The following is a 27624-nucleotide window of genomic DNA, read 5'->3' as shown; positions in this document are numbered from 1 at the left end:
GTTTAAAATTGCAGGTACACAAGAAGGATTCTGGTTTCTGGAGGGATTTTGGCTTTGGGATGACTTGTCAATATCGGACAGACTTTCTGACTGTTGGTAAGATGAGAGTAAAGAAAAAAATTGTGTGTTTAAAAAGTGGTTCTCTGGTCTTACCTAATGACAGGAAAGTAATTTATTTCCTGTATTATTTCCCCAGGCCCAGCAGTCAGACTTGCTTGACAAGTTTGACCAATGAGATAAATTAGCTTTTCTGGATTTTGATGTCCCATCTGTTGAGTGTATTAAAAGAAAAGACACAGTAGTTTTAGTAGAAACATTTCATTCTATAAGTTTTTGAATACTGGTGGGGGTTTTTTTGATACTTTGTGTCAGGCTGAAGCAAATGAATCAAGTTTAAGAAACATGTCACTCAAATAAGCCATTCACATAGACAAGAAGCATTCAAATCCTTTCTTTTAAATAACCTAGGGAAGTTGAATACAGTTGTTGGAATCTTTAGCAATGTGCTTTGCCCCCCCTTGTGGCATATTCTTAAAACTGAGAACAGCTTGGTGTGCTGAAATGTGGAAGATAGTGCTGAGCATAGTCTGCCAGAAGATGTAAATCTGCCAGAAGATGTAATGACACAGCCCTGCATGCTGTCTGGTGGCTTGAATGCAGGCTGATTGCTAAGAGCAGTCACATTGCCATCTGTATGGTAGTGCTAAATGAAGACCTTCATAATTCTGGAGTTTTGAAATATACAAGAGCCTGGGTTGCTCTTCACTGTGGTCCTGGAAAAACAAGAGAACTTAATATGGTGAACCATCTTCCTTTCCTTAATCCAGCCTTTTGAATTGTGACCTGTGGAGTAATTGCTGGCATTGTTAGAGAGGATTTCTCATATGGTGCATGACTGCTTTATTTTCCAGCTGCTAAAATTCATTATGCTTCCTAAAAGTAATTCAAAAGCATAGCAAGTGAGGTTTGCCTACAGTTTTCTGCAGCTGTCACATGGGATGTCATGCATAATGCAGTTTGGAGACACTGCTCTAAGAGACTTTCTGAAGTCAGCAGATCTGTGTTCTGGGCAGTTCCCACCACAAAGGATGTGCTATCCTTGAAGCTCCTGTCCCTCAGATTGGCATGCTATGGCATGGGAAGCTTAGTTAATTGCTACAGAATTTCTGGAACGTCATGCCAGATCTGGTAGCACGTTAGGCATAGTGTTGCTCTCCTTGCGTGTGCGCCCAGATAATGATTTCTGACGCTGTGTTTGTAGGGGGCTTTGACTTGGAAGTGAAAGGCTGGGGCGGCGAGGACGTTCACCTGTACAGGAAGTACCTGCACGGGGAGCTGATGGTGGTCAGGACGCCGGTGCCCGGGCTGTTCCACCTGTGGCACGAGAAGCACTGTGCGGACGAGCTGACCCCCGAGCAGTACCGCATGTGCATCCAGTCCAAGGCCATGAACGAGGCGTCGCACTCGCACCTGGGCATGCTGGTGTTCCGCGAGGAGATCGAGGCGCACCTCCGCAAGCAGGCCTACAGGACTAACAGCGAGGCCGCGGGCTGAGGGACCGAGCCCGGGACTGCACTTCACTCTCAACCAGCACCGTTCTACAGCCTTAATCCAGCTCACAAACGCAGTGCCTCTCTTTTTCAGTGAAGAAGAGTTTAGAGGGTTTTTGGTTCTCGTGTTTGTTTTCCCAGTAATCCTTTGACTGATACCCACATCTCGTGTGAGTTCAAGCACTTCAGCTACATTGGATGGCTCATGTAGTTCAAGGAAAGTGTCTTCAGTGTCAACTGGAAAAATCTCTGGAATGTACAATTCAACACTTTTCCATGTGGTACATTTCTGTTCTTATGTTTGCATTCTTTTGAGAATTAAATGAAAAAAATCTTTCGTGTCTTGAGTATTTTCAATCAGTATGGCTCACTGCACTGTGACTTTAGAAGGATGCTATACTTAGACTCCATCGTAGAAACAAGAGAAAGGTGTGGGAAAATAATCTCACCATGAAAGGTACATAGACATGCTGACCAGTACAGCAGCTGTGCAGGCTGCTGGTTCCACAGCAAGGGCTTGTGCCTCATTTGCTGTATAACAGACATTGACGTGGTTGAATAGAGAATAATCTGGGGGGTGGGAATGAAGATCCTTTTAAGTGGAATTTTAGAGCATAAAATGGAAGTTCACACTGTGAAGGAAACGCCACCTTCTTATTTCAGTGATGGAAGTTGGAAACATTCCAGCTTGGTGTTTCTGTGCCTGCTCTTTTCCCACAGTAGATGCCATATCCCTTCTATAAACTGAGCTGTGCTATTAAACTTGTTTGCTTAAATATTTTTGGCCTTCACTCCTTATTCCAAGGCCCTGCCTATGTATCTCATCCTTTAAGTTGAGGAACCACCTTTTCATTAGCATATTAATTTATTAGAGGCCTGTTTACTCTTATGTCAGTATTTTCCTTGTGCATTCTTTCTCTTTTGGGCATTTTCCTGACATGTTTTTGTAAGGTGTCATATACTCATAGTTGTTTCAGTGACTGAAAAAGCAAGTGCTATTACAGTCTTTTTTTATATAATGCTCTTCATTACACTGATCATTCTAGCAGCCTTATTTTTTCAGTTTGCAGATGTTTTAGGCTTTTGGTTTTGGTTCTTTTTCCTCTGGGTCAGTTTTCTTTTGTTTGTTTGTTTTTCTGGTTTTTCTTTTGTTTATTGAGTTTTTTTGAGCATGTTTAAGCAGAATTATGCTGTGGTCTCATTAGTGCCTTGTACAGTGGCACTACTACTTTGGTACTTACCTTTTGGGTGTTTTTGGGATGCATAAACAGTACAAATGCAGGCAGGTCATTTTTCTCCATGTTGTCTTATATGATACTATATGGCATGCCTCATTTTTTAATACATTTGTTTATAGAATGAATGCAGAGAATGCTAATTCAGTGGTTAAACCATTTGCGTGGTTTCTGCTGAATTTATATATTAGTTGAAAACCTTTCTCAAACCAGGTAATTAAGATTTGTTTATGGATTTATTTTGCTCAAGAATTCTGAAGGCAACTAAAGATTTAAATGATTGATTTCTGAATAGCAGGTATGCTGTGCAAATAGTTCTGGGCACTGATCCTTTTTTATATGTATATAAAATTTGCCTTTATGTAACTTATTGTGGAGAACAGTGTACTGTATTGTACTTAGAGTGAAGAGAATGCATTGCAGGACTTCTTGCAATTGATATTCTCAATATAATAAATGGAATTTCTGCATTTTAGAAATTGTTTTAAGCTGTTTCTTTGGAATATGTTTTTACAATAATATTGTACAGAGCATAACACACTGGATTCAAATAATATTTGCAGTGAGAAGTTCAACCAGCTCAATTTTGCATCTCAGGTTCTACCCAGACCAGATACCAGAGTTTGTTCCTTGGACAACTTAAATTTACACCAGATTTACCTCACTTGGATATCTTTGTTGTTGCTAACAAAAATTGTAGGGTACTGCTGAGGACTGAAATACACTGATATTACGTCTTGGGGTGAAGATGCAAGTGGGGCACTCTCCTGAGACTCCAGCCTTTAATACTTCAGGGCAGCTGCTGCTGTCCTGGCTGCACAAGAATGAGCGTCTGAAATTGCCCCTCCCTGACACCAGCACTGCTTGGCATGCCCTGGAATGGACACAGAGCTAGGGCACAGGCCCAGCATTGCTGCACCTCAGCTCTCAGCACTCAGACACTGCCTCAGGAGGATCCACTTGTCCCAGTTCTCATGTTTTGGAAACATGGCAGAGTGCTGATACCCAGGTGTCTCAGGTTCTGCTGTTTTCCACTGCATGGTTGTGCTTATCAGCAACAGTGAGGGAGATCAGTGTCAGTGTCCCCATCTGGGTGATGAAAACCGGTGTGTGGTGGCAATGGGGGAGGTCTGGAGATCGATGGAGTCACCAGGAACACTTGGGAAACTTTTTTCCACTCATTATCCTGAAAAGTGGAGGCAAATGCATTGGAGTTAAAAGGAAGTCAGAACACTTGGAAATATTTAATACGTGTGTTGGGCAACATATGCAAGTGTTCCAAATGGCTCATGGGTTGAGGATTTCTGATCTTACAGGAGCCCTTGCATCCTGGGGGTTTCCCTTGTCTTAGTTCAGCTCCCTGCAATACCCACCTGTGTAGGTGTTGCTGTGGCACACACCAGCCCAGCAGCTCTGTGCACCCTGTGTTTGAATGCACACCATTGCCTTTGCTCTGTAATGGAACCAGAACAGCAATTGGGATATGCCTTTTTTAAAAACAAAATGAGTTCAGTTACCTGGGTGTGTTCAGCTTCTGACTGCCTTTGGGCACAGCCACGCTGTGCTACAAGCATATGTTTGTGAGCAGCAGTGTTGCTGTGTCCCTGTTGCTGCTGTGAGCTGTGACCCAGGGCAAGGATGCTCTTTCCCATGGAAATGGGTAACTCTTGCTTGGATGTGTTTCCTTACTTCATCCAAGAAAGGGGGCAAGTTAGTTGTGCTTCAAATACAAAAATCTCTTGCTTGGGGGCAAGACCTGCTCTTGGCTTTCCCAAGGTGTGCTCTGCCTGCAGAGGAAGAATAAACTCCACATTGAGGGGGTTTATTTAGCTTGGGGTGTGCTGGGTCACTGCAGAGAAGAGTGACAGTATCAGGCTACAGAGTCACAATCTGTGTGCCCAGGGTCGGTGCTTGGGTTACATGGCCAAGTGCTGGGCCTTGTCCTCCTGTTCTGACAGATGCTGTTTACATAACACACTTTTTTTGAGCTGGGATCCAAGTGTTTTCCTTGGAGGAGTCACTGTTTTAGTGCTAGAATAGTAAATATAGTAACACTTATTTAAATAGGAACATGCTCCACTGAATCATGAAGTAATTTTTGATTCTGTTGCGTGCTATTCACATAAATTGTAACCTTTTCCAAGGAATTTGCAAGCTGTAGTCTTCCCTAGAGAGAAGTGTTCTTCATTAAAGGAAGTCAAGATGAGATTAGTTCAGGGTGGACTTTTAGTTTAGACCCTTGCAGGGATGAATGTGGGTTGTGCTTTTGAAATTGTTAAAAAATATATCCTTCAATTAGACTAGTAGATACTGATTTAGAGAATCAGCAAATACAGATGGAAAACTGGAAAAAACTTAGGGAAATAGTTCTGGGTCTCCTGAATCCAGAAGAAAATACTGAGTTTTTTTAGTTCCATAAGGGGCTTTGGACTCTGAGATGCACACTATGAAAATCAAAACTTATTTGTAAACTGTGTTCGAGAAGAGAACGGCATCAGGAGGAAAAGAGAAGTGGTAGGTGAGCCCTAACCGCTTGTATCTGAATGCAGACATTTAAATGGTTTTAGTTCATGCCAAAATATAAACTAGAACAAAATTTTTGCCTTGTCAGATCCATGAATGAAAGGAATAAAGCTTCAAATAACCTTTAAAATGGTGTTTCAGCATAAATTAGTAACTTATTGATGCATCAGTGTAATGGTAAAAGATTTCTGTGTATCAAAAGTAAGTGTAGCATTCATTTGCCTGTGGTGTTCTTGCTGACTGTGACTCCCAAATACACCTTAAGGAGAGAAATCATTCAAATTTTACTCAGCTGTGAAGGAAAATGAGGATAACGAGCTTAAGCTGTGTCTCGTTCGTGCCCCAGCGATGCTCACCTTTTCCTTGTTAGGCCTGAGGAGCTGCCCTGGCCCAGGTGTTGGCAATAACCACGGCAGCTGGGCTCAATTAGCCCTGGGCAGGGACTGCCTGCCCTCAGTTGGGGCCTGAAGCTGGCAGGGAAAGGTTCTTCTCCTCCTTTTCCAAGAAATGTGGCTCTCTCCTGGCTTTGGGTAAGGTGAGTGTTTTATTATTTTTTTATTATTTTATTGCTATTTGTTATTTTTGAGATTGCACTAGAAAGGGAATGGCTTCTACCTTTTTTTAGGAGACCTTATTTGCTTTGGTAGGGGTTGGCCTAAAGAGTAGGGGTTGGAGCTGGGATTTGCATGGAAGTGCTGTGCAGCAAAAGTATTTCTGACTTGCAGGTAGAATGTTAAATAAATCCCTTTCATATGTAAGTCTAAGTGTTTGCATAAGGTTTTATTAAAACATAGCTTTGTTTTGGTTAGCTTAGTCTCTTCCAGGGTAAGGTAAAGTCCCCCTGAACTTGGAGTTTGTGGTGATTTAACTGGTTTATTTGTGCTGCTCTAAATGTGTTTGCTATGTGGTGAGTTTTTCTGGAGCATTTTCAGTTCTTACAGCTTCAAGGTTGCCTTGTAGCTACAGGGCTTGTATGTAGCACATCACTAAAGTGTTTTGACCTGTGTCCTCTCAGCTTTCTCTATCAATGGTGTAAAAACTCTTTGCTGGTGCAAGTTAACTTAGCAAAGGGCTTTAGAATTTTCTGGCATAGGTAGAATACTTTGCATTTGTACTTGACTTGCAGGTGAAAGAGGACATTAACTCATTCCTCATTCGTTGTGGGGTTGTTTTGGGGTTTCTTTATCATTGCTTTGCCGTTTGCATATCCATGGTGGGAGCATTTGCTCTTTTCCAGCACTGGTGAATTCTCAGGCTTTGAGCAGAAGTGCTGCTTTTAAAAAAGGCTGTATCTGTGGAGTGAAGTGGAATTTAAGGCAAAGGCTATGGAACAGCCTTCTTGGGTGTGCTGTCTGACCTGGCTCCTGCTGAAGGCAGTGGCAAATGTGCCCAGGCAGCAAAGTCACAGCTGTGAAACAGCAGGGAGGCTTCTCCTGTGAGGAAAAGGGGGAAAATGAGATTGTCCCAGTGTGATGGATGTGGAGGAGACAGGAGGTGAAGCTGAGCAGAGCTGTGGAAACACGAGCTAGCAGGCACAGCATGGCTTGGCCTTGAGAGCCTCAGCTCTTTGCACATTTCCTGCAGCCTTGTGCAAGCTTGAGTGGCTTCTTGCCGACTTCATTACAATCCATGGGGAAAATGATCCTGTTGAAGGGATAGTCTGAAGCAAAACTAAAACCCTTTGAGAGTGCTTGGTGCTCAGGAAGGCTTGGGAGAGCAGCTCTGAGACAGCTTTGGCTACTCTCAGGTTGTGACTCGCAGCTTTTCCTGGGGAGCAGCTGGGATGTTGCTCTGGCCTGTAAATGCATCCGTGGAACAGATGTTGGGGGGGTGGTGTTTGTGTGCTCTTAAAAATCCTCTCAAAGTCATTTTCTTGGCTGCTGGATTATTGTGAAATTCTTTTTGGAATACTTGGATACTTGAAATTTTTAAGTTGTGAAGTGAAGTAAGAGGTATATAGAAAAACAAAATGGATTTGTTTGCATCTGTCAAATTATTCATTGTTTGCTTGGATTTTTTGGTGTTGGGAGTGGTTTGTTTTTTTCCAAACTGAGGTCAGGTCATCAACAGGTGAGCTATTATGTCCCCACACAAGAATAATTCACTGTTTCATGAAATTCTGGTATTGCCATAATCATCCAAAACTTCATTCAACTCCATCCCTTACAACTTGTGTTTGCTGAGTTCCTCAGTGCTCTGTTGCTGTTACTGAGGATGTGTTGTACTTTGTTCTTTGATTTGATAGATGTTTGTGGAGTGGAATATTGTTAGCAGTGTCTTCTTTGAATTGAATGTAAACAATGTTGTGTAAATATTTTAAAGGAAACTTACAGTGTTGACACTGATGGATAGCAGGATGCTATATTTAATGTAATATGCCACAGAATCAGAAGAGGCCTTAGTGTGCTCATGTGACAGGGATTAAAAAGATGTTAAGTAGTTTTCTCTGTAATGAGATTCTGCTGGAACTCATTTGACTTCTGCCCCCAAACAGAATTACATTACTTTTAAGATTGCTGATTAATCCGAAGCAGCTAGATAAGATTAGACATATTTGAAGGAAATATCCACTAAATTTCAAATTTCTTCTTTTCTGCCCTGGATTAGGTGAGGCTGTTTGAAGCTGGTGCTTTGGTTTGTGTTCCCTTTCAGCTTCCTTCCAATCCTGTAAAACGGTCTCCAGGCCTAGTGCTGAAGTAGGTTTGTGAACAGGACTCCTCTGTGTGCCCACAGACCTGGGGTTTGGCTTTTTGTTTCTCTTTGTGTGTTTAGTTTTGGTTTATTGGGGAGGTTTGGTTTCCTGGTAGGTGCTACTAATAGTTTCAAGTAACTGTGCGCTGTTTTTGCCAAAGAGCGTTTCTGACAAGACTTCTCTGTTTCGGTGCTTTTTGTTATTGGCTGTTGGGAGCCTGAGTAACCAGTACTGAGAAGGATGCATCCTAATAGATCAGAAACAGTGCATTTATTGGCTGTTGCATTTCCTGGTGGTTTGAATATCTTCCTCACCACACATCTGAAGGCAGGGCAGAGTATGCCTCAGAATGTCCAGCACTGCCTGCCTGACACAGAACTTGATTGCTTCTGATATTTCTTTACAGAAATAAACCAATATCCTTAAGTAACCTTACAGCAATTATCTGCATCCATTTTCTGTGCAAGAGCTGAATGTGCTATCAGGAAGCCATAAAAACATTGATGTGAAAAGTTGCTTATAACATTGGAAACACTAGAAATGCTTCAATTATTTATTGTTATCATGTCAGAGAGATGGTCATAATTGTTGTTGTACCTCCACGTTACTGCAGAACCATATCCCCAAATGTGGTTTCTCTCTCTTCCAAAGCCTAAGGTCCACCTTGGGAAACAGTGAAGGACAGCAAATTGTCAGAACCTCTGTCAGAGCCCATAGGAATGTACTGGAACCTCAAAACATTCCCTGCCTTGCCAGGGACAACCATGAAAGAAGCCATTGCTAGTATTTGCATGCTTACTGGTCTGGAAACGTCCTTGATAACATGCAGTAAAAGTTGCAGATGAATTCTTTCTGCAATTTGATTTTTTAATATAAATATCTTGCTGTCCACACAGCCCTATTCAATTGCTGCAGAGAGCAAGGTCAAAACTGTGCTTCCACACACTGCTTGTAGGCTGTTCTGGATAGCTGGGAGGCTGGGGCTGCCCTGATAAAATTACATACATTGAAGGCTGAAGAGAGAAGATCTGTCAGCACATCCTCAGGAGAATTGATTTCTCCCCAAAAGATGTACTATATTAGTTGGCAGCTAACTGCTCAGCTGAATTTTGCCCTGTGAGTTATTTGCTAAAAGAAAGTTGTTTCTTGGGAATTATTAACTTGATAAATCAAATTGCTGCTAACGTAACTAAGGATACCTTCCTGGCACTGAGCTGCTGCTTGTCACACTGTGTTGTGCTCTAATAGCAGTGAAGGGCCTGGAAAGCAATTTTATTGTTTACTCTTATGCCTGTGTAAGTAGCTAATTTATCCTAATGACTGGATGGGACATAATTGGAAGTGAGTTTTCAAGGATGCAATATTCATATTAATTATGAGTGTGAACTGGCCATCAGGAAGACTCTTATCTGCTCAATCCCCTTAATGCTGGTAAACATCATTATCTTTTCTAATGAGCTGTGTTCAGCTCTGCAAGTGTGGTGTGGGTGTCTGGTTACCAAAACCATTTCCCTAGAGAGCTTCCAACAGATCAGAAATGCTTATGGGGACTTCCAGACCTCCTGCCTTTCCAAGATGTAATTTTGTTTTCTTTTTCCAAGGCTTATATCCCTGAGAAGGGAGTGGCACTGGGGCAGCAAAGCTGGATTTTGTTCACAGCTCTGTGCTTGTCTGTTCTCTGTGTCACCTTGCAGAAGGGGCTTTTTCAAGCAGGGCGTGAAAAAGGGCAGTGGTTGCAAGCAGAGGTGCTGGGGTGTTGAAATGCCAACAGAAGCTTGTCACAGGAAACCCTGCAGTCTGCTGCAGCCAGACACGTTCTGTGCTCTGCTGCTCAAAGGGTAAATACAGGGGGGAAAATGAAATTCAGCTCTTATGACAGTAGATTTTTACACAGTGGAACTGTTGAACATTTCCATTGAGAGAACAAAAATATTCTGTAGCACAGACCCTATAAAATCCATAAAATACTACTACAGCAAGAACATAAGAATGGCAGTATATTGTTGGCTTAGTGTTGCTCTTGCCTTTGCTGAAAGAAATTTAAGTATTTCATACTATAGCTTTTCAAGTCAGTAGGTGACCAGTTGGTTCACTGTGACCATGTTGCCTTCCACACCTCATTCAGCTTCTGGCTTGTGCTTTGATACATTTGCAAGGGAAAAATAACTATGGGAAAAGGTGGTCATGGTTGAAGCAATTTCTTTTTTTATTAATGCAAGCACATCCAGTCAAACACAGAATATCCTGCTTTATGGTACAGCTTTATATTTAGCATTTCAGCTCAGAATAGCAAAACACAGTATTTAAGGAATGTATCAAACTTGGGGAGGAAAATAAAAGGGAACCAATGTAGATACTGCATGGATTTCAAGTATATGCTTGGACTGATTGACCGGCAGAGTGCACATTCATGTGAAAGCTCTTTCATACATTTACAGAAAGTGTTCTAAAATTGAATTTCAAATATATATTTTTTCCTTAAATTTTAAGCATCCCTTTTAAACTTCAATTACATAAACAAAGCTGATATACAATCCCTCATATAGTGTCTGACAATGTTACTAGCTAGAACATCTCTGAAAGTGCAAAACACTGTAATAATACAGTATAAATATTCTTACTGGAATCCAGGGCTGAAGGCCAGTACTTCAGCACAGGAAAAATAGCAGCAGGTCATAAGAATTATCCCTTCCCCTTTCTTGGGCTGTTCTTGTTAACTGTTAGTATTCTACTTCTTCTTTCCTCATGGTGTAACATGCTTTTGTTTCTCTTTGATGCCAATGCTATGGGAATAGCAAAATGTTGATTTGTCTCCCTTCCTTACATCAACTTACTCCTCGAATTTTAAGTATTTGTCAAGGGGGAAGTAAAAGAGGGAAAGCATTTTAATTTTTCACCGTGCTCCAGGGCCAATAAAGCAAATTTCTGCTAAGTGCTTGCAGATGCTGCATCAAACAGTGGCACTGCAATTGGCTGTAGGCACTCAGGCCAGGAGAGTCTGCTGGGCTGGAATAAACCAGACCCTCAGTCCAGCAAGTCTTGCCCCTTCTTCAACAGAAGGCAGAATAAGATAAACACCATCTACCTAGGGCTGGCCATTTTTAATAAGTCCTTGCAGAGGTTCTCTGCAAGGCTCTGTCAGGGAGGCTGTGACCACTGCCAGCTTCAGAGGGACTGTTTTTGTTGGATTTTTTTAATGAACAAAAAAGAAAAACCAGCCTATTAACCTGGCTCAAGTTATTAGCTCATATTCAGCCCTCAAGCCTTCGGAGGGAAAATTACTGAAAAAGAAAAGTAGGCATTTGTGGATAATAATTTGTTCATTAGACGAAACAGGTTTTAATCTGAGCCTGTTTGTTTTTCTTTCTTAACTCAGAGATCAGTTGACAAAAGTCCTAACTAAATTTTTTTTTCCTCCCTTCTTAACAGAAGCTCTTCAGGTACTTAGATAGTCAAATTAGGTGTAAACTCAGTACTAAAAGGAGAAATTAGAAATGGCAAGCATCAGTGGGTTTGCAGATCACCTCTAATTTTGGTACTGACCTGTTCAAAGGTTTGACTAATTTCTTAAAGTGTTTACCCTTAGATTTCAGTGGGTGCTGTCCCAGACAATTAATCATGGCTTGCAAAAGGCTAGAAAAACTTACATTGAATTGTGTCTTTGTTTTAACTGTCTGTAAGTGCAAACTGGACTTTTCAAAGGAACCAATGGAATTAAATTACCAATTCACAGCAATGACCTCTTCTTAAGCTTTTTGGGAACTTTAGCCTTAACTTCAAATTGGACATCTGAGTTTACTTCCCCTTCTTCCCTGGCCCATGCTGATTTTTTGTTTTCCAAAGACTCTTTTTAGAAAAGCATATTAGGCCTGTTTTGCAGAGATTATAATTTAGGTTAGATATTCTTCTCTTTAAACATAAGAACAGAAAAAAACATTCCCTGATTTTTCAAAAGGAAAACACAAACTATTCTGACAGCCAGAATGTAAAGGATAGTTCCCAGAAGTATTAACACTTAGACATGTGTGCATCCCCTCATGTGCACACACACATACTCACACACAAACACACAGACCCAGCAGTTACCCCCTCTCATCTCTTTACATCACGTAACAAAAATAGGTTTGCTGCACCATCAGTGTTACAGGCAGGTATACTCTACTTCATGTGCCATAATTCTCCACTTTATTTAAAAAGTACATTGTAGCTGGTTTGGAGACATCCATATTTTTATTTCCCTTACTTCCAGCCCAGTCAGAAGGTACAACTACACAAGCTCAGTACCTTGTAAGGCACTATTTGCTGATGGAGGAGAGGAACAAACACTTGTGAACAATTCTGCTGATTTGAAGGAGACCCCTCATCTCAAAGCTAGGGAGACATACTGAGTGTTCTGTAGGATACTGGTCCAATGGGGTATTTAACCTGAACACTGGCTTCAGTTAGGATGTGTGTTTTAATTTGTATTTGTTTTGGTGGAAGTAATAAAAAATAAAAATTTGGATGCTGATAGAATAAGATACCATCTCCCATGATACATTTCATCTCTGAGAACAGGGCCCTGCCCTTATATTTAAAATAAAAAACCAAAACCCTTCAGTAAGTGCCTTAAGGTTGACATGTGAAATATTTACCACATTTTATTTCATAAAAGTTACTGTATGTACAAAACAGACCTCATCCAGTGAGGTCTTTCTTAGCTCAGTCCAAGTCTTTCATTCAGGTTGTAAAAACATGTCCATTACATGTGCTTTGAAGTCTGCAAATCTGATCCAAATTTCTCAGGCTCTATTAAGCAGAGTTGTCCTAAAAACAAAGCAATAAAAAAAATTATCTATTTTCTATCCCAACAAAAATGGTTTTCATTTTTGGCAATAGATCTATCTGGCATCAGTAGCTGACAGGCTCTCTTCAAGGGATAGATTTTCAACTGCTAGAAACTGGAATAAATCTGTGCATTTCAGTAGAGAGGCTGACATTAAATGAGATGAAAATTTAACTTGCATAACATTACCCCAGGCCCCTGGATCAGCTCAGGCATGTAACACATGTTCTGTGTCTCTCATCCTAAACTACCGCAGGCTGAGCAGTGCTGGGTTCAGTGCAAGGTGCATTGCACGGGGGCTGCAAGTGAAAAGCTCACAGGGACATCCTAGGAAATGTTGGGATCAGTGGGAAAGTGGGTCTTGTCTGGGACAATGCAGTCCCCATGTGCCTGACAGAGCTCAGGGCATGCAGGCTGTGTTCATCCCCTGTGTGCTACAGATGTGTCAGATCTTCATGTTCTGCGCAATTCACAGACCTCTCTGCCTTGGTTCAGTGTTGGAAAAATTCTAATTAATTGATCTCATCATGTACATGGGAGTGGTGCTTTCCATTCTCAGGAGGATGAGGAGTCTTTGAGACTTTATCCCTTAGGGTAGGCTGACAATTACCATATTCCTAGAAATTTTCATCCTTTTATATGATTTGTAAGAGCATAGTTGTGATGAGAGCACTTTGTTAGTGTCTCTATAGGTTTGTTCCCCTGAGAAAATCATGTCTGAACACTACTACAAATGCAATTATTTTACTCTATTTGATAGCCTAAATAAGGGATATTCTCTTTCACAGCCCCAGCAGTGATCTTGCAGCCTCAACAGATCTGGCTGGAAAAGCTGTATCAAAATCCAAGCCCCACAGAAATTTTTTCAGATTTAAATTTTGAAGGAAAAATAACAGTATAATGGTTTTAAGCTGGGTATGCAAATAGGACAGAAGAAGCTGATGGTTACATGCCTCTGTGTCTGCAGAAAGACTCATGTTCTGAGGAAGCTTCATACCTGAGTGTTTTCCAGCTGTCTTTTTCCATGTGGTTTTCTGGACCTTCACTTTCAAAGGATGCAATGAACAGAGCTGGGGAGAAAAAAAGTAGCAACAATTAGATACATGAGTTCTTTACCTGAGGGAAAAAATCCAAGGGTTACAATATAGCAGATGTAACTTTTCAGTCTTCATTATGAAATTTGTTCTCATCAGAAGCCAACAGAAAAAGTGATAACACTTAAGAAATTACTAAGAAAATACAGTTTTGCATGTATATATTTTTCACCTGCATATTTTGGATTTTAACGCGTAGAAAGACTCACTATAATGTTCAACAAAGGATTTTACCTTCTTCACTATAAATAGGTGCTGTGAGTAGATAGGTCTGGATTTTCTTGTCTTTTTCAAAAGGACACTCAACCTGCTTCCATGTCAGGAAATCATGAATCTGTCTTGAAATTTCCCAGAACTTCTGCATGAAGTAATTAAAAGAGTATTATTAAAATAGAATTTGTTTTCTTTGAAATATTAGTTCATTTCTATTTCAGAGCCTCTCAGTCTTATTCTTTATGCTGCTTTTCTTATTGTCCCTTACTCAGACTTACATGGAATTGGTCACAGCACCAGCCTGACAGAATTCAGGAGTATTTGGACAATGCTGTCAGGCACATGGTGTGACTCTTGGGGTGGTGCTGTGCAGCACTGGGAGTTGGGCTTGGTGATCCCTGTGGGTCCCTTCCAACTCTGTGTATTCTGGGATTCCTTGCTATCCTATCTTCTTATGGTTCCCCTCATTTCCCCCTCTTGCTGCTAGTTCCTCATCTGCTGCCAGCCTCAAGTTTAGGACAGTGTTATCTCAGCCCATCATCTGATCTTTTGCCTTCAGGTTTTTTCATCATCAACCTTTCCTTCCTGTATAATAGTGCCTATTTTCTGTGTGGAGTGTCTAAATTCCTGTGACTGGAACTGGACAGTAAATAGTTTATTAGCTTTACTTTTTACATTTCCAAACTTCAATTTAAATGAAATGTGACACATCTGATCTTTTCAGAAAGCACTCTCTAAGTTTGGGAAATCACAGTAACATATAGAAACATTTAGATATCCTTTCCTTCCTAGGATTTTAAGACATCTGTAATTACTCAGGGTTTGCCCTGTACCTTCTAAATCTGTAATTACTCAGGGTTTGCCCTGTATCTTCTGTGTGCCCCCCTCCACTTACACAGCCTTAATTATGACAATACAATTTTTTCCAGAAGTTCTTTTGACAGACTGTGGTCACTTGGACATGCATGTTTATTAACTGGGGAGAGAACCCAGAAGCTGCAGAAACTCCCTTGCAGACCTGATACACCCCATTGCAGCCAGCCAAACTGAGGAGGTGAAATCAGCTAAGGCTGATGCCTCAGCCTGGAGTGACCTGTTAAATTTGGTCAGATATGATGGCTTGCTGCCACAGAAAAGCAACTGCTGGCTTTCCCAGAATTTGATTCCAATCAACTCCCCTAGATATGACAGCACTTGGTGGTGCCCACGTGGGCACTGCGGGAACGGGTGATGCACTGAGCTCAGGCTGCAGCACAGCAGGTTCGGGTGGCAGAGCAGTCTGGGCAGCAGCAGGGGCCCACCTTGAAGTTGATCTGCCCGTTGGGCAGGCGGTTGGTGTGGATCTTGTGCAGGAAGTAGATGTCCTTGATGAAGAGGTTGAAGACGGGGATGACGATCTTCTCGCGGCTGCTGTGGGCGCCCTGCGAGCGCTGCGCCGCGCCCTGCAGCGCCGTGCGGTAGTTGCAGAAGTTGCTGGATGGGTCCATGTGGTGCTGGTTTTATACAGGGGGAAAAGGCAGACAAGTAATACCTGTTTCTAAGAATTAAAAGCTTTGCTCTAGCCATCAGAGTTTATTCTTTCTAATTTCATTTGGTCCCTATTTAAATTTTCAAGGTAGGGTACCTTTATACTGATCAGGTCTGGGTGCAGGTTTTTATAACTTCTACCTTGCTTGGAAGGAGGGCTCTGTACTGCCTTTGCGTCTATTCAATGAACAAAGCAGACCGAAAGAAAATCATAAATGACTCTCTGGGGGGAAAAACCAAAATTCTCCTTCGCTGTCACCTCTGTTTCTGATGATGGTTTCAATCAGGTTCTGTTTCCATGCAGGTCTCCACTAGGTGGAGTCCTCCAATTGGTTTTAAGGGCAGCATTCACTGGAGTTGAAACTGCCTCGAAGTTAAATTGGCAAAAATACTCTGGGGAGAAATAATCTAGAGAGAGCTGGAATCCACTTTTCATTGCAGACAAGTAGAGAGTTTGAAATGGAGGAAACACTCTCACAACGTTTGTGTGCTGGTGACCACTGACACAGTAGCTAGCAGAGGTTTGGATGAAACTATTTGGTGGATTTCTACACGAAGCCAAAACTTTGTACATACCTCTAAAACATCAAATTTGGCTGTTTTGACCTTGGACCAGGTTTTCTTTAACCGTGCCACAGGGCTCAGGTTCATGCCAGCTGAATGCAGGGAGAGAGGAGACCAAGAAACAACTCAGTTGAAAAAATACTGGGCTAAAATAACTGGGCTTATGTATCACCACCACACATTCTGGGAGGTGTCTCAGGCTGACAAGCAGAAGCTGCAGCTGAAGCTCACCCACCCACACATGAATGTGTCAGTGGCAGACACTGTCCCTGGGGAAGGGTGCATGCTGATGTGCTCGGCCAATTCAGGGCAAGTGTGAGCAGTCCTGCCAGTCAGGTTGTGAAATGGAGATGCCTTTTGCCATCTGTGCTAAGGATACTCACAGATAATAGCCATCATGGAGTTGAAGTTTCCAATGTTGAAGCATTCTCTTGCCACATCAATGAAAAATTCCACCATTCTTGTACGCTGCTTTTTCTTTACAACCTGGAGAAACACCCAAGAAGCAAGGGATGGTTTGAATTTTGGATAGGATGTCCAGCCAAAGGCACTGGAGCAGATTCAGTGAATAGACATTTCAAGACTTTGTCCAGCTAAATCTTAATATAGGCTTTGGGATTTTTTGTTAAGAATAATTTTTAATAAACAGCAGAAATATTTGGGATGACTACCAATTACTTGTGTAGCTCTGAGGGAGTGCACATCTTTGTTTATACAGAGAAGTCCATGTCTTGGGCAATTCTGTTTAAACAAGCTGGATACTTTCAGCAATTTCCTGTTACTGGAAAAGGAAGATAATGTGACACTGCTATCAGAATATATGCAAAACATTTAAACCCCTCAAAAAGGGGGTGAAGCATGAGATAGACTTAAAGTCAGGGGCATGGAACCTAAATGTGAGAGAAAGCAACTGCCACATCCTGCTTTTCTGGTTCTGCTACATGTACTCCTGAATGACCTGTTGAGAGCAGGCAGTGAGGATGAGCAAATACACAAATTCCCACCCACACAAAGGTGCACAGGATCAAGCAACTGATGCTGAGCATCTCATCTGCAAATTCTTTTATAAACTCCAAAGCAAAATTAATTATTGCCTGGAATTGCATTAATTCATGAAAATATTTTCCCTGTTTAAACCTAAAAGTTCTCTCTGGCTTATATAAAAATGGCTCCTAAGCAGTGACTACAGAATCTCTGGCCCAAGTACTTAAGTTTCTGTCATATTAAAAGAAAATGGTTCAGTAGTCAAAGGTCTGGCTTAGCCCTCAGTGTGCTAAAACCTTTCTTTGATGGTTTCTTAAATGTACAAGCCCTACCAGCCAGCTCTGGAAGTGTCTTGGTGTGCCTCTGCAATACATTTCTGAGAGCAGGAAATCTTAAGAGATTAGGATCAGTACACTGGACTTCATGAAAATGCAGCAGCCATTGGGATTTCCGTGGAAGGACCACTGACCAAGCAGGAATAGGAAAAAATAATTCCAATTTGCTAGAACTGGAATTAATAGAAATCTAAAAAATCATAATAAGAAGCTAAAAAGAGAACACACATGGAAAAAAAAAAAGGTTTCTGGGGCAGTTTTCTTCCATTTCTTTGCCTATTATATGACAGAAGTTACCTTAACCTCTAAGTAAGGTTATTCCTCCTCTCTTACTTTTTTTAAACTTTCTAGCAGTACACTTTCTTTCCAGATTTTAAAGAAAGTTTATTCTTGATTTTCCTATAATGAATGTTGTATGAATAAAATGAATTTATATAGATTTAAAAATTAATATATCACAGTGCTAATGTTATCTAAATGCAGTGGAAGGAGAGCTGTTTATTGGTAAATCTGCATTTAAAGAGCAGTGTTTTTAAGAATCTTTTGCTGTATTTAAAAAAAAAGATAAATCCTAAAGAGCTCCCAGCTCAGTCCACACAAGTTCCATTTCACTGCATGACTAATGCAGCTGCACAAAATTAAGGAATATATGCAAAGTCAAACACAGCCTTGAACTCTTAATCATATGAGCATGCAAATAATTTAATGCTTGAATAATGCTATTATCTTTAATTGCACTGCTAATGTGTAAATCTCATTTAGACCACTGCTTGCCTCTTGTCCTTAAGGCAGGATCCCTTTGCTATCTGGTTTTCTGTGCACACCTACCCGACAAATCTCTGTAGCCACCAGCATGCTGAGACAATTGAACCAATTGTCATAGGCCTCCAAATTATAGGTTTTGGTCACATCACTTCGGCACTGTAAGAGAACAGGTCACCTGTTAAACCTCTCCTGTAGCATTATAAAGCCAAAGTTTACCAAAGGATAAACTTGCTTTTCACATCTTGACAAAATCTTGTTGTACGTGTTTTAAGGCATGAGCTTAAAGAAGCTTAGGAAATGTCAGTCTTTCTTGCACAGGGTAAACTCAAATTATGGAGTTATTATTCTTTACCCTGGTTCATCTATGTTTCTTTTTCCCTCTGTACACCTTTTTGTACCTTGTGATTATCCAGGGAGTCCATGTGGCTGACAATCTGCATCAGATCCTCTGGATAAATGTTGCTCACCCTTTCCTGTGTTTGGAGAGAGGAGAGATTGTCATTGTACAGACAAACAGAGTTCTGTGAAAACAAATCAAAGTCAGGAGAACATTTAGGTAACTTTATCTTCTTAGAGCGAGGTGCTTTTATCAGTGTGTCTAACTGGTCTTGTTCATGACTTGACTTGGTATTTTTTTATTAAAACACTGGAGGCTCTCAGTGAAGCCACGGCCAAACTCATATTGATGAGTATGTTAATAATGTTAATATTTATTAAATAGCAAGCAGAAGTCTCCACCCCAGTCAGCCTCACCAGCTCGATGTAGGTCAGCTGCTGTGCCAGGATCAGAGGGTCACAGCACACACTCAGGATGTCCTTCTGGGTTGACTGGGGCTTGGTTTTGAGGATGGTGCCCTTGTCAGTGACAGGCTGCCGGAATTTCTCTCTGATTTCCTGGTACTGGCTCCGTGCAGAAAGGGCCATCAGGAGATTCTGTGTCATCTGGCTAATGATCTTTTTCACTGTTCCATTTTCCTAAGCAGAAGGGAGAAACAACAACTGCTGAAAACCTTTAGCTATTGCAGACATGGATCACCAGAGAATTTCTGCCTGGGAAAAATAAATGCCTATTATCCAATTTCTTTCATCTTTTCTGAGCTGATCATTCTGTGACAAATGACCTTGTCCTAAATACCCACACAACTCCATAATGACACTGTTCTGCCTGCCTGCCTTCCCAGCTCTGCTTGGCTTGGCTGGCTGGTCTGCTCCTTTGGGGAGTGCCCCATTTCAAAGGCATCTGTGTCAGCAGCTGGAGTGGGCATGTGAAAGGTGCTGCAGCTGCTTGCACAAGGCTTCCTGGAACCTCTGTGCAGCAAGGGCCAAAAACTCTCATTCTGATCAGACCCACTGATGAATCCAGTCTGTCTAGCCCAAGCAGAATCCAGGGAATTCACATAGTGTCCAGGGATATACCCCTACAATATCCTAACTTAGCTTTGAACAGCTAAGTATCCAAATATTTATGTAAGAGCACAATATACATCATGTTCTCACACAACTAAGATGCCTTTCCTGTTTATCGTGTGCAGATTTTAAACACAAGATTTGTAAGGATTCATTGAAAGTTAAAGCCACAGGAACACGATCCATCTGCTCAGTGTTTTGACAGCTAAGGTGATTATTTTTCTGCCATTGTGTCCTGTAGACATTTCTCTGAGATCACCCCCAAAGAGCTAACTTGATTGCTTTCCTACTCCCCCATCCTGTCTGCTACTGCTTTAAGTGACCCAGGTTTCTTCTGCTGCTAGGAGAATTAATTCAACCAGACAGTCCTTTTCCTCACAGAATCACTCTCTTGCTTTCATGTAAATTACTTTTCTTGAAGTTAACCACAAGGTTCACTTCTGCCAGTCCTCACTAGACAGAACTGCAATGAATCTGTGACCATTCAAAGGAGCCACTGCTGTGCAGTGATGACTGAAATTATGCAGCAGATGTGGGAGATGACTACCAAATACTTGTATATTGCCTGTTATAATTAAGCAATAATGGTGTCAGAATGGTGCTTTACAAGGCAATAATCTGAGTCCCAAGTGAAATCAAATGAAAAGCTGAAGGCAGTGTAGCTCATCTTGAGGCTGGATTACTGCTGAACAGCAGCTGTCTGGAGTCATTTCTGATACTGTGCTACAAGTGTTCAGAAATGCCAAGGGAGCCTGGTGGAGGGGACTAAAACAAAGCAGAATTCTCTCATACTGAGCTTTCCACTGTGAGTGGTTTGCCTTCAGCCACTGTGCCTGACTTGCCCATGTGTCTGGGAGGAAGCAGACCTGCTGACAGGGTTGCAGAAAATGACACTTGAGGATAGGTGAGAGTATTGCAGATATTATGTAAAAGTGAGGAAAGAAACTCAGACATGAAAAGCTGTGGCTTACTTAAGCTATTATGAATTCATTAGCATGCTTAGACAGTTGTCCTTAAGAGTTTCAGCAGTTTCCTTTCATTACTAGTTTTACCCTGATTTTCCCTACAACTTTGGAAGATAAGTCAGTGACTGTACAATGACTTGTACCTGTTTGAGTTAATTTTTACTGACTTTGGGGTGCAATCCTGGCTGTAGCTTTTTGGTGTGCTGCTATCACCAGGACAACACCTGACTGCTTTGTGTGAGTTCTCAGGTGACTTCTTCTACCTTTATGTATGAAGAATAGTGTCCTAAGGGGATTTGAAAAAGCTTTAAAATACAAAATAAACCCCCAGCCTTTACCATAATTCCATGCTGAAGCATAATTCAATGTGCTAACAAAAACTTAAGAGTGAGAGCTGCTTTTTGTCAGTGTCAAATTAGTATTTCCTAGGGGTCAGATGAAGCACAGCTCTCCATTGGTGAACTTTGATTAGCCTTGTTAAGGGGGTAAATGAGGTGGTGCTGTAATTAATGGATGCCATCAGATGCCTCAGACACCACAGCATGGAGCCATCCCACAAAGATGGGTTTTTCTCAAATGACCATTATTCATACATAGGAGTGGGAAGGAAGAGGGAGAAAGAAAGGGCACAACTCTTTTTCTAGTTCAAAGTAGCAGACAAATTAAACACTAAGACAGAGATGTTAAATAAACCTCTGCCAAGTCTCCTTTCACAGTGCTGTCTCTGGCAGCATCTGCCCCTTGGCCCTTGTCTGCAAGGAGAAGAGAAGGCTGTAGTCCTGTTTCCTCTTCCCCTCCTCCTGGGGCACTGACATTCTCATCCAGCACTCACATAAACAGCTCTGCTGATGCAACAAAACTGATGTACTTCCTTCACCTCACTCTGCTGTCCTAGCCCTGACTCGTGCCCTGCTGTCAGACCTGTTGTTCTTCATTTTCTCTCTACTTGAATCAACAAAAGCACATAATACAACTGTCTTCCTGGTTCCTCCTAATTGTTCTCAAAAGTATCTTGAAGTTGTGGGTTTAAAAACAAAAAGAAGCTTCTACTTCTACAGAAGTAAGACTTCACATTTGTACAAGCACTTTACAACTAATTCTCTTGTCGTTCTTGATTATACTCTTCCTTCTGTCTATTGCTGTTAACAGTGATTTTCTCAAGGAACAGAAAGTGTAGGCTTTGTGAATGTTGGGAAAGAGCCAAAACTAACCAAAAAACCCCAACAACCCCCCTCCCTGGCCCCATTGCCCCCCTCCAAAAAATTATCACCCCTTGTTTTATTCCAATTCACTTTATCTGTTTGCTTTAGAAGGTTTTTTCAAGGCCTAGTTTTCTTCAGAGGCTAGAAACTCAGAGCTGTTAAGACTGGGGAGGGACTAGCTAGCAGAGCTCAAAGATAACTTTGTGTGGAAATACTGTGCCTGTCACCTGAAACATTGCAATAAACCAGCTGCTTTTTATTGCTTTTTATTGTTAGAAGCTGGGAATGAGCTGCTAAATAATAAACACCTTCACCTTGGCCAAGAGTACATGTGATACAGCTAGCTGGTGTGTCTTGCAGAACTTAGACATACAGAGCAGTGACAATGTACAAAGGATTGTAATGTACAAAGTATGTCATGTACAATGTACAAAGGATGGTCTGTAATTCAGTATTAAATCCTCTTGAGCCATTCTAGTTACTGTCCTTTCTCTTTTGCACATAGTCATTTTTCATATTGCCAGGACCATTTTCTCTCTTCTCCTTACATGTGGTGATTAGATGTAGACAGTTCCTGCTAATGCACCATTAAGTCCATCAGGCAGCCCATGTCCTGTGGTTACCCTGACAACTCAGCAAGTGCTGCTGTGGTTCATTTAGGAAATGCTGCCTGCAGGACTGCACAGAACATGGCACAGTTCATGGAACAGTTGACAAATACTGCTTTAGCACTTCTCTTCCACCCCTACCTCATCACATTGTGTGATCCTGTGAGCAATCTCCTTCAACTCTTTCATGGATTTTTCATCTTGGAAATCATAGGGGAAAGTTTCAGTCCATTCCTTCAGGAGCTGAATGATTTTGGCAGCGAAGGATTTTAGTTTTGCCTAGAAAGAAACAATGAGTTGGTTACTCATCACAGACCTGTTTGACTGCAGATTAATTGGCTGATAAAGGTTCACAGAGATCTAGAGACACCCTTGAAAATACCTTGCATTAATAGTAAGTGATGGGGACAAAAAAAAGACCATATTTAACTGTGCACTAGATTCCTAAATAGTATCATTTAGCCTCCTTTCATGATAGCTTGGTAATGTCTCCTACCAAACACTGTGAAGGCATTTTCAAGGTGAGTTGTATAAAACCAGGAGGAAGACAGAACAGTTCAAGTGACTTGTTTAACTGAAGTCCACAGGGTTTAAGCTGATTTGTGCCATCTGAGGCAGCAGTACTGCAGTGTTTGAATTCAAATGTGTACAGACCACAGTACTCTACCAACCATGTTCATGAGAAACATTCACAAAGACATTTCAGTTCTATAGAATTTATCAGACCATCAAGGCTGAGCTGTATATGAAATAAATGAATGTCAGGAAAGACGTGTGTGTTCTCTCCATGATGTCTCAATCCAAACAGACTTTGACAATAAAAGGTATTGGCTTCTGTTCAAATGGCTATCAACCACAGAAAGGGCAGAGAGAGTATTTTTCTAATTTTTTTTGATTACCTGTGAATCTTTTAAGGTTTTTAATTAGTTAGACCTGAATTGGGTGCCAATTACTCCCCTCTCCATTGCATCAATGGACAGCAGCATCAATACATCCAAGGGAGCAGTCTTGGAAAATTGGGAGTGTGACTGCTAAGGGCACTTGTAATGAACAAGAAGAATCAAACCTTAATTTAGGTTATATTTATCCTCCTACCCAGCTTGTGATGCACTGAGGAAAAAGAGGAAGCTCTGTTTGTGTTCCCTGCCCAGCTGTGTGAGTGCAGAGGTCCCTGAAGGCAGCAGCTCCCTGTCCCCAGCCCAGCCCTTTGGGGACAGGAGGGCACCCAGCATGGCACTGCCACCTCAGGAAACTGAGGGAGAATGAGAGAGGGAATGTCTCCAAATACTAGTAGCAGCTCCTGCCAAAACAGCATCTCATCATGGTATGCCCCAGTTTATCTAATCAAAACCAAAGGTCATTAATAATCATTGATAAGGAACTTTGTAGTTAAACCATGCACCCTTCAATCCTCAATGTGACAATTAGCCAGTGCCTCCTTGTCAGTCTAGAGGGAATTTTCTTGGGTTGTTTTGTTTTTTTTAAGGCCTGTAAAGTGCTAGCATGCATTTCCTACCTGTTTTTATTGACAGCATTTAATTGATGCTGCTAATGAGATAAACACAGAATTGCTGTGTAGGGAGGGCAAAAACAAAACATCCCCACTCTTTTTGCCAGCAGAGTCTTTGCATTCCTGCAAAGCAGTGTCTGTCAGTGCCCCTCGTGTGGAGCTTTAAGCTATTTCTCAGCAGTGTGGGACAGAGTTCCAGATTACAGCTGCTTGTCCTCCAAACTCCCACTGTCATCTGCCTTGGGGAAAAGACAATTCATACTTATTTGCCAGGAAATGCATGGAGCCTGACATTATTAAAAGAATAATCTGTAGGTGGTAATGGACAATTAATTAGCCAGGGAGTGCACTTCCATTCAATTAAAGTGAACAGGTATGTGCCAGCTCCACTTCTGTTTACCAAAAGCTGCTACAGAACAGTTTTGTAGTATTAATCATCTTGACTATCCTTTCTTTTTAATTTTTGGAACTGAAAAAGCAGTGGTGAGGGCAGAAAGGTTTAAAAACCTCACCTTAGGCTATGGCAAGCATCTCCATATGAACATTCAGTTCTTAAAGAATTTATGGGTTGTCTAGACCGACCCCAGCAGCTGAAGAGACTAAATCAGTCATAGCTGATGCTTCTTTAATGCTGCTGTGTCCAAGATTGCTCCTTAAAGCCAGGAGCCCACTGAAGAGGTAGCATTAGCTGTCATGATTTGAAGTAGGAGCAGCATAACGCCAGGCTGCATTTCATCAGTATTTTTAGGCACTGATATAGAAGGAGAAGGTCTGAAGGAGAAAAATGAAGCTTTGTTCTTGTAGTACTCAGCCAAATTACCCCAAATTATACTCTATGTACAGCTTAAAACACAGTGATTTATGAACCCTGACTTCACATCTCTTGTACTGATTTTTGAGTTGTTATGGTTTGCCCTCTTCGTATGGCAAGCCAGGCATGTTGCAAGACAAACTGCACTCTTCAGGTTTAAAAAAGCTCAGTGTTTCATCAGATGCCTTTTAACACTCATGACAATAAGGTGCACGCTTTCTGAGAGCAATGCTAGGAGGCCTCAGTGCAGCAGAGCAGGGATTTCTGTTCCATGGGCGCTCTGATGGAGCCCAAAGCAGCAGGACAGGTTTGGTGCATGTGCTGGCCCAGGTGGAAACCTCACAGTTCCCGGGGCAGCAGCACAGTTTCCCTTCTGCCATGGCTGCAATAAACCTACCAACCTACTTTTCTCCAGCCCTGCTCCAGACATGAGCCTCCCCTTGTGAGGCCTGACAGAGTTCTTTGGAGTCCATGGGAATACTTCTCCCACAAACATTTCTTTGAGAAGAGAAATAACTCTATTAATTTAAGTGTTCTGTGGATTGACCCTGTTCCTGAGACAAAACAGGACTGAAAAACAACTCCCAATTATAAAGGAGGGCAATAGGAAAGATGTAATGGCAGTGACCTGGTTATACATATTTTTTCATTTTTAGTTTTAAAAAAGAGGACTTACTGGCAAAAAAACTCAGAGGAAATAGTAACTTTTGAAGGGATTATATATTCCAAGACAGGCAAAACAAACTTGGTACAAAATAACTTCTATGTTCTCTTTTTATTTCTTACTTTAACTTGGGCTATATAAAATAATCAAACTGTAGAAAAATTGTACCACAGGTGTAACAACAGGGTTTTTATCCACTCAATAATAGTATACAAGTGATTTTTCCCTGATAATCTTGCTTGATACTTTCCAATCTCTAATGCACTGAGGGAGAGTTAAATTTTTTCCTTTATGGTCAATCTTAACTGCTGACTTGTATGTTATAATTGATGTCTTAAACTGTGAAATTCTTGCTTTTTATGAGTAGTCAAAAGGACTCTAAGCAAACTCCAAGACACCCCAGAGTGTTTTTCTTTGCAAACCACTTTTTCTGGGTTGTATTTCTGTAGAACTCTTTGTAGAACCCCAGAGTGTTTTTCTTTGCAATCCACTTTTTCTGGGTTGTATTTCTGTAGAACTCTTTGTCTAGCCAGTAATGTCAAAACCAAGAGAATGATAAGGATTGTGGTGTGTAACCTCAAAACCTGCTGCTTGCCACTTTTTCAGCTCACATGCTATCCAGGCACCAAGCTGCCCAGCTTATCTTAAGAGATTTGCATAAGCAGACTCGATCAGAGATGCTTTAACTGCTTTTTGTCAGCTATTTCCTGCTTTGCAGCCACTTAATTAGAAGGTGCTGGTAGCTGATGGTACCTTAATGGATTATGACTGTGAATACTTGAGAGTATCTCGAGTGAAGACTTTGTATGCTGTATGTGAAATGAGATTTTATTTGTTGCCTTGTAGAAAAACAAATGTTTGCAAGTGCTTGTGGCCAAACTGTTCTGTAAAACATAGAGATATTGGCAGTAGAGGGCAATAAAGCAGTAATTTGAGAGGAATGTCAGAAGTTCATGTAGTGTTTTCCAAGAAGTTTGTGTTTAGAAGGCAGGAAAGATTTGCAGCTTATATTAAGAAGGTAGGAAGGGATCAAGGGCATAACAGAAAGGGCAACCAGAAAAGCATGTAAATTAAAGCCACCTCCCAGAAGTGAATTATTGTCACCCTGCTGCTTGCTGGGTTTCCTGCAGGCCGTGTCCAAGGTGCCAGCAGAAGGTGTAAGAGTGTGGGGGTTTGCAATATGAGCTGCTCTGTCTGACATTGGGATGTGATGCTATTTCATTTCTATCAGGAAGCCAGGACTTTTTTAACAAGCCTGCTGTGAAGCCACACTAATGCTACTTTACAATTAGCATTGTATCTCTGAACAGCCAGCTGATTTAGTCCCCAGAGGTGGCTTTCATTAGAAAATCTCTTAAGTGCATTGTTATTCACAAAAGTTTCATCTTACACCCCATTCATTTTAAATCCAAGTATTTCAAAGATGTTTTTGGACTTTCTACTCACTGCAGTCTTTCCCTACGTAGGTTTACAGCTCAGATTGACTCATTCTGTATTTCAGATGGTCCTGGCACCTTTTAGAGGTTCCCATCTCTATTGTTTAGTTACATGTTGCTGAGGAGCCATTACAACTTACAGGGCAGAGTTTGCTCAGTCACAAATTAAGTTTGGTAGTGGTGCCAGGGACAATGACCACCTCTGAGTGCAAAACTGGATGCAGTGATTCTGGCACCTTGCATCCCTGACCCTTGGTTTCCCCTGCTCCTACAGGATGAGCTGTGCAGATATTTGCAGAGCAGATCAGGGGACTGACCTGGATGAAAGTCATTTTGTACATGGTTAGTTTGTCCTGTGGAGCAATGTTGTGACATTAATAAAAGGATGCATGTCAGGAATAGTATGGGAGAAAAAGCCCTTAGGTCGGTATTGCTGTTAAAAACTCTTTATTGACAAACCAGAGTTGCCTTTTGTGCTCCTCGCTCAGAGTGCTGATACACCAAGGAGAAAACAAAATGGGGCTACTAATGTGCTGAAGATTAGGAATGGGAGCATGCAATGTCTCATTGGAGAAGAAAGGTTCCAAAACATGCCCAGGATTTGAAAAATTTAGGTCTTTACTTGTTGATACCTTCCTGTTTCTGTCACTCTTATTTGCTGCCCAGCTTGGGCTTTTCTGGAACTTCAATTTCAAATAATTGAAAGTCTTTCAA

At 41.4% G+C, this 27624-nt stretch overlaps 2 protein-coding genes across 5 annotated transcripts in view; one reads left to right on the top strand and one right to left on the bottom strand.

The window, feature by feature from the left end:
• Positions 1 to 3264, top strand: part of CSGALNACT2 (chondroitin sulfate N-acetylgalactosaminyltransferase 2) — a 32691-nt gene extending 29427 nt beyond the window's left edge. The window contains exons 7-8 of the mRNA XM_030950784.1: positions 15 to 96; positions 1262 to 3264. Coding sequence (XP_030806644.1) covers positions 15 to 96; positions 1262 to 1554 — 375 coding nt within the window. The 3' untranslated portion in view covers positions 1555 to 3264. The remainder of the gene's footprint in view (positions 1 to 14; positions 97 to 1261) is intronic.
• Positions 3265 to 10182: 6918 nt separating this feature from the next.
• RASGEF1A (RasGEF domain family member 1A) overlaps positions 10183 to 27624 on the bottom strand; it is a 146809-nt gene continuing 129367 nt past the window's right edge. For all 4 annotated transcript variants that reach the window (XM_030951517.1, XM_030951515.1, XM_030951514.1 and 1 more), the window contains 10 exons: positions 22631 to 22768; positions 19061 to 19282; positions 18706 to 18780; positions 18371 to 18463; positions 16607 to 16709; positions 16236 to 16315; positions 15434 to 15625; positions 14154 to 14277; positions 13823 to 13895; positions 10183 to 12806 (listed from right to left, as the gene is read on the bottom strand). In XM_030951517.1, coding sequence (XP_030807377.1) covers positions 12782 to 12806; positions 13823 to 13895; positions 14154 to 14277; positions 15434 to 15625; positions 16236 to 16315; positions 16607 to 16709; positions 18371 to 18463; positions 18706 to 18780; positions 19061 to 19282; positions 22631 to 22768 — 1125 coding nt within the window. In that variant the 3' untranslated portion in view covers positions 10183 to 12781. The remainder of the gene's footprint in view (positions 12807 to 13822; positions 13896 to 14153; positions 14278 to 15433; positions 15626 to 16235; positions 16316 to 16606; positions 16710 to 18370; positions 18464 to 18705; positions 18781 to 19060; positions 19283 to 22630; positions 22769 to 27624) is intronic.

Source organism: Camarhynchus parvulus, chromosome 6 (genome assembly GCF_901933205.1).
Source record: "Camarhynchus parvulus chromosome 6, STF_HiC, whole genome shotgun sequence".
Lineage (NCBI taxonomy): Eukaryota > Metazoa > Chordata > Aves > Passeriformes > Thraupidae > Camarhynchus > Camarhynchus parvulus.
This window is presented reverse-complemented; position numbering and strand designations above follow the sequence as displayed.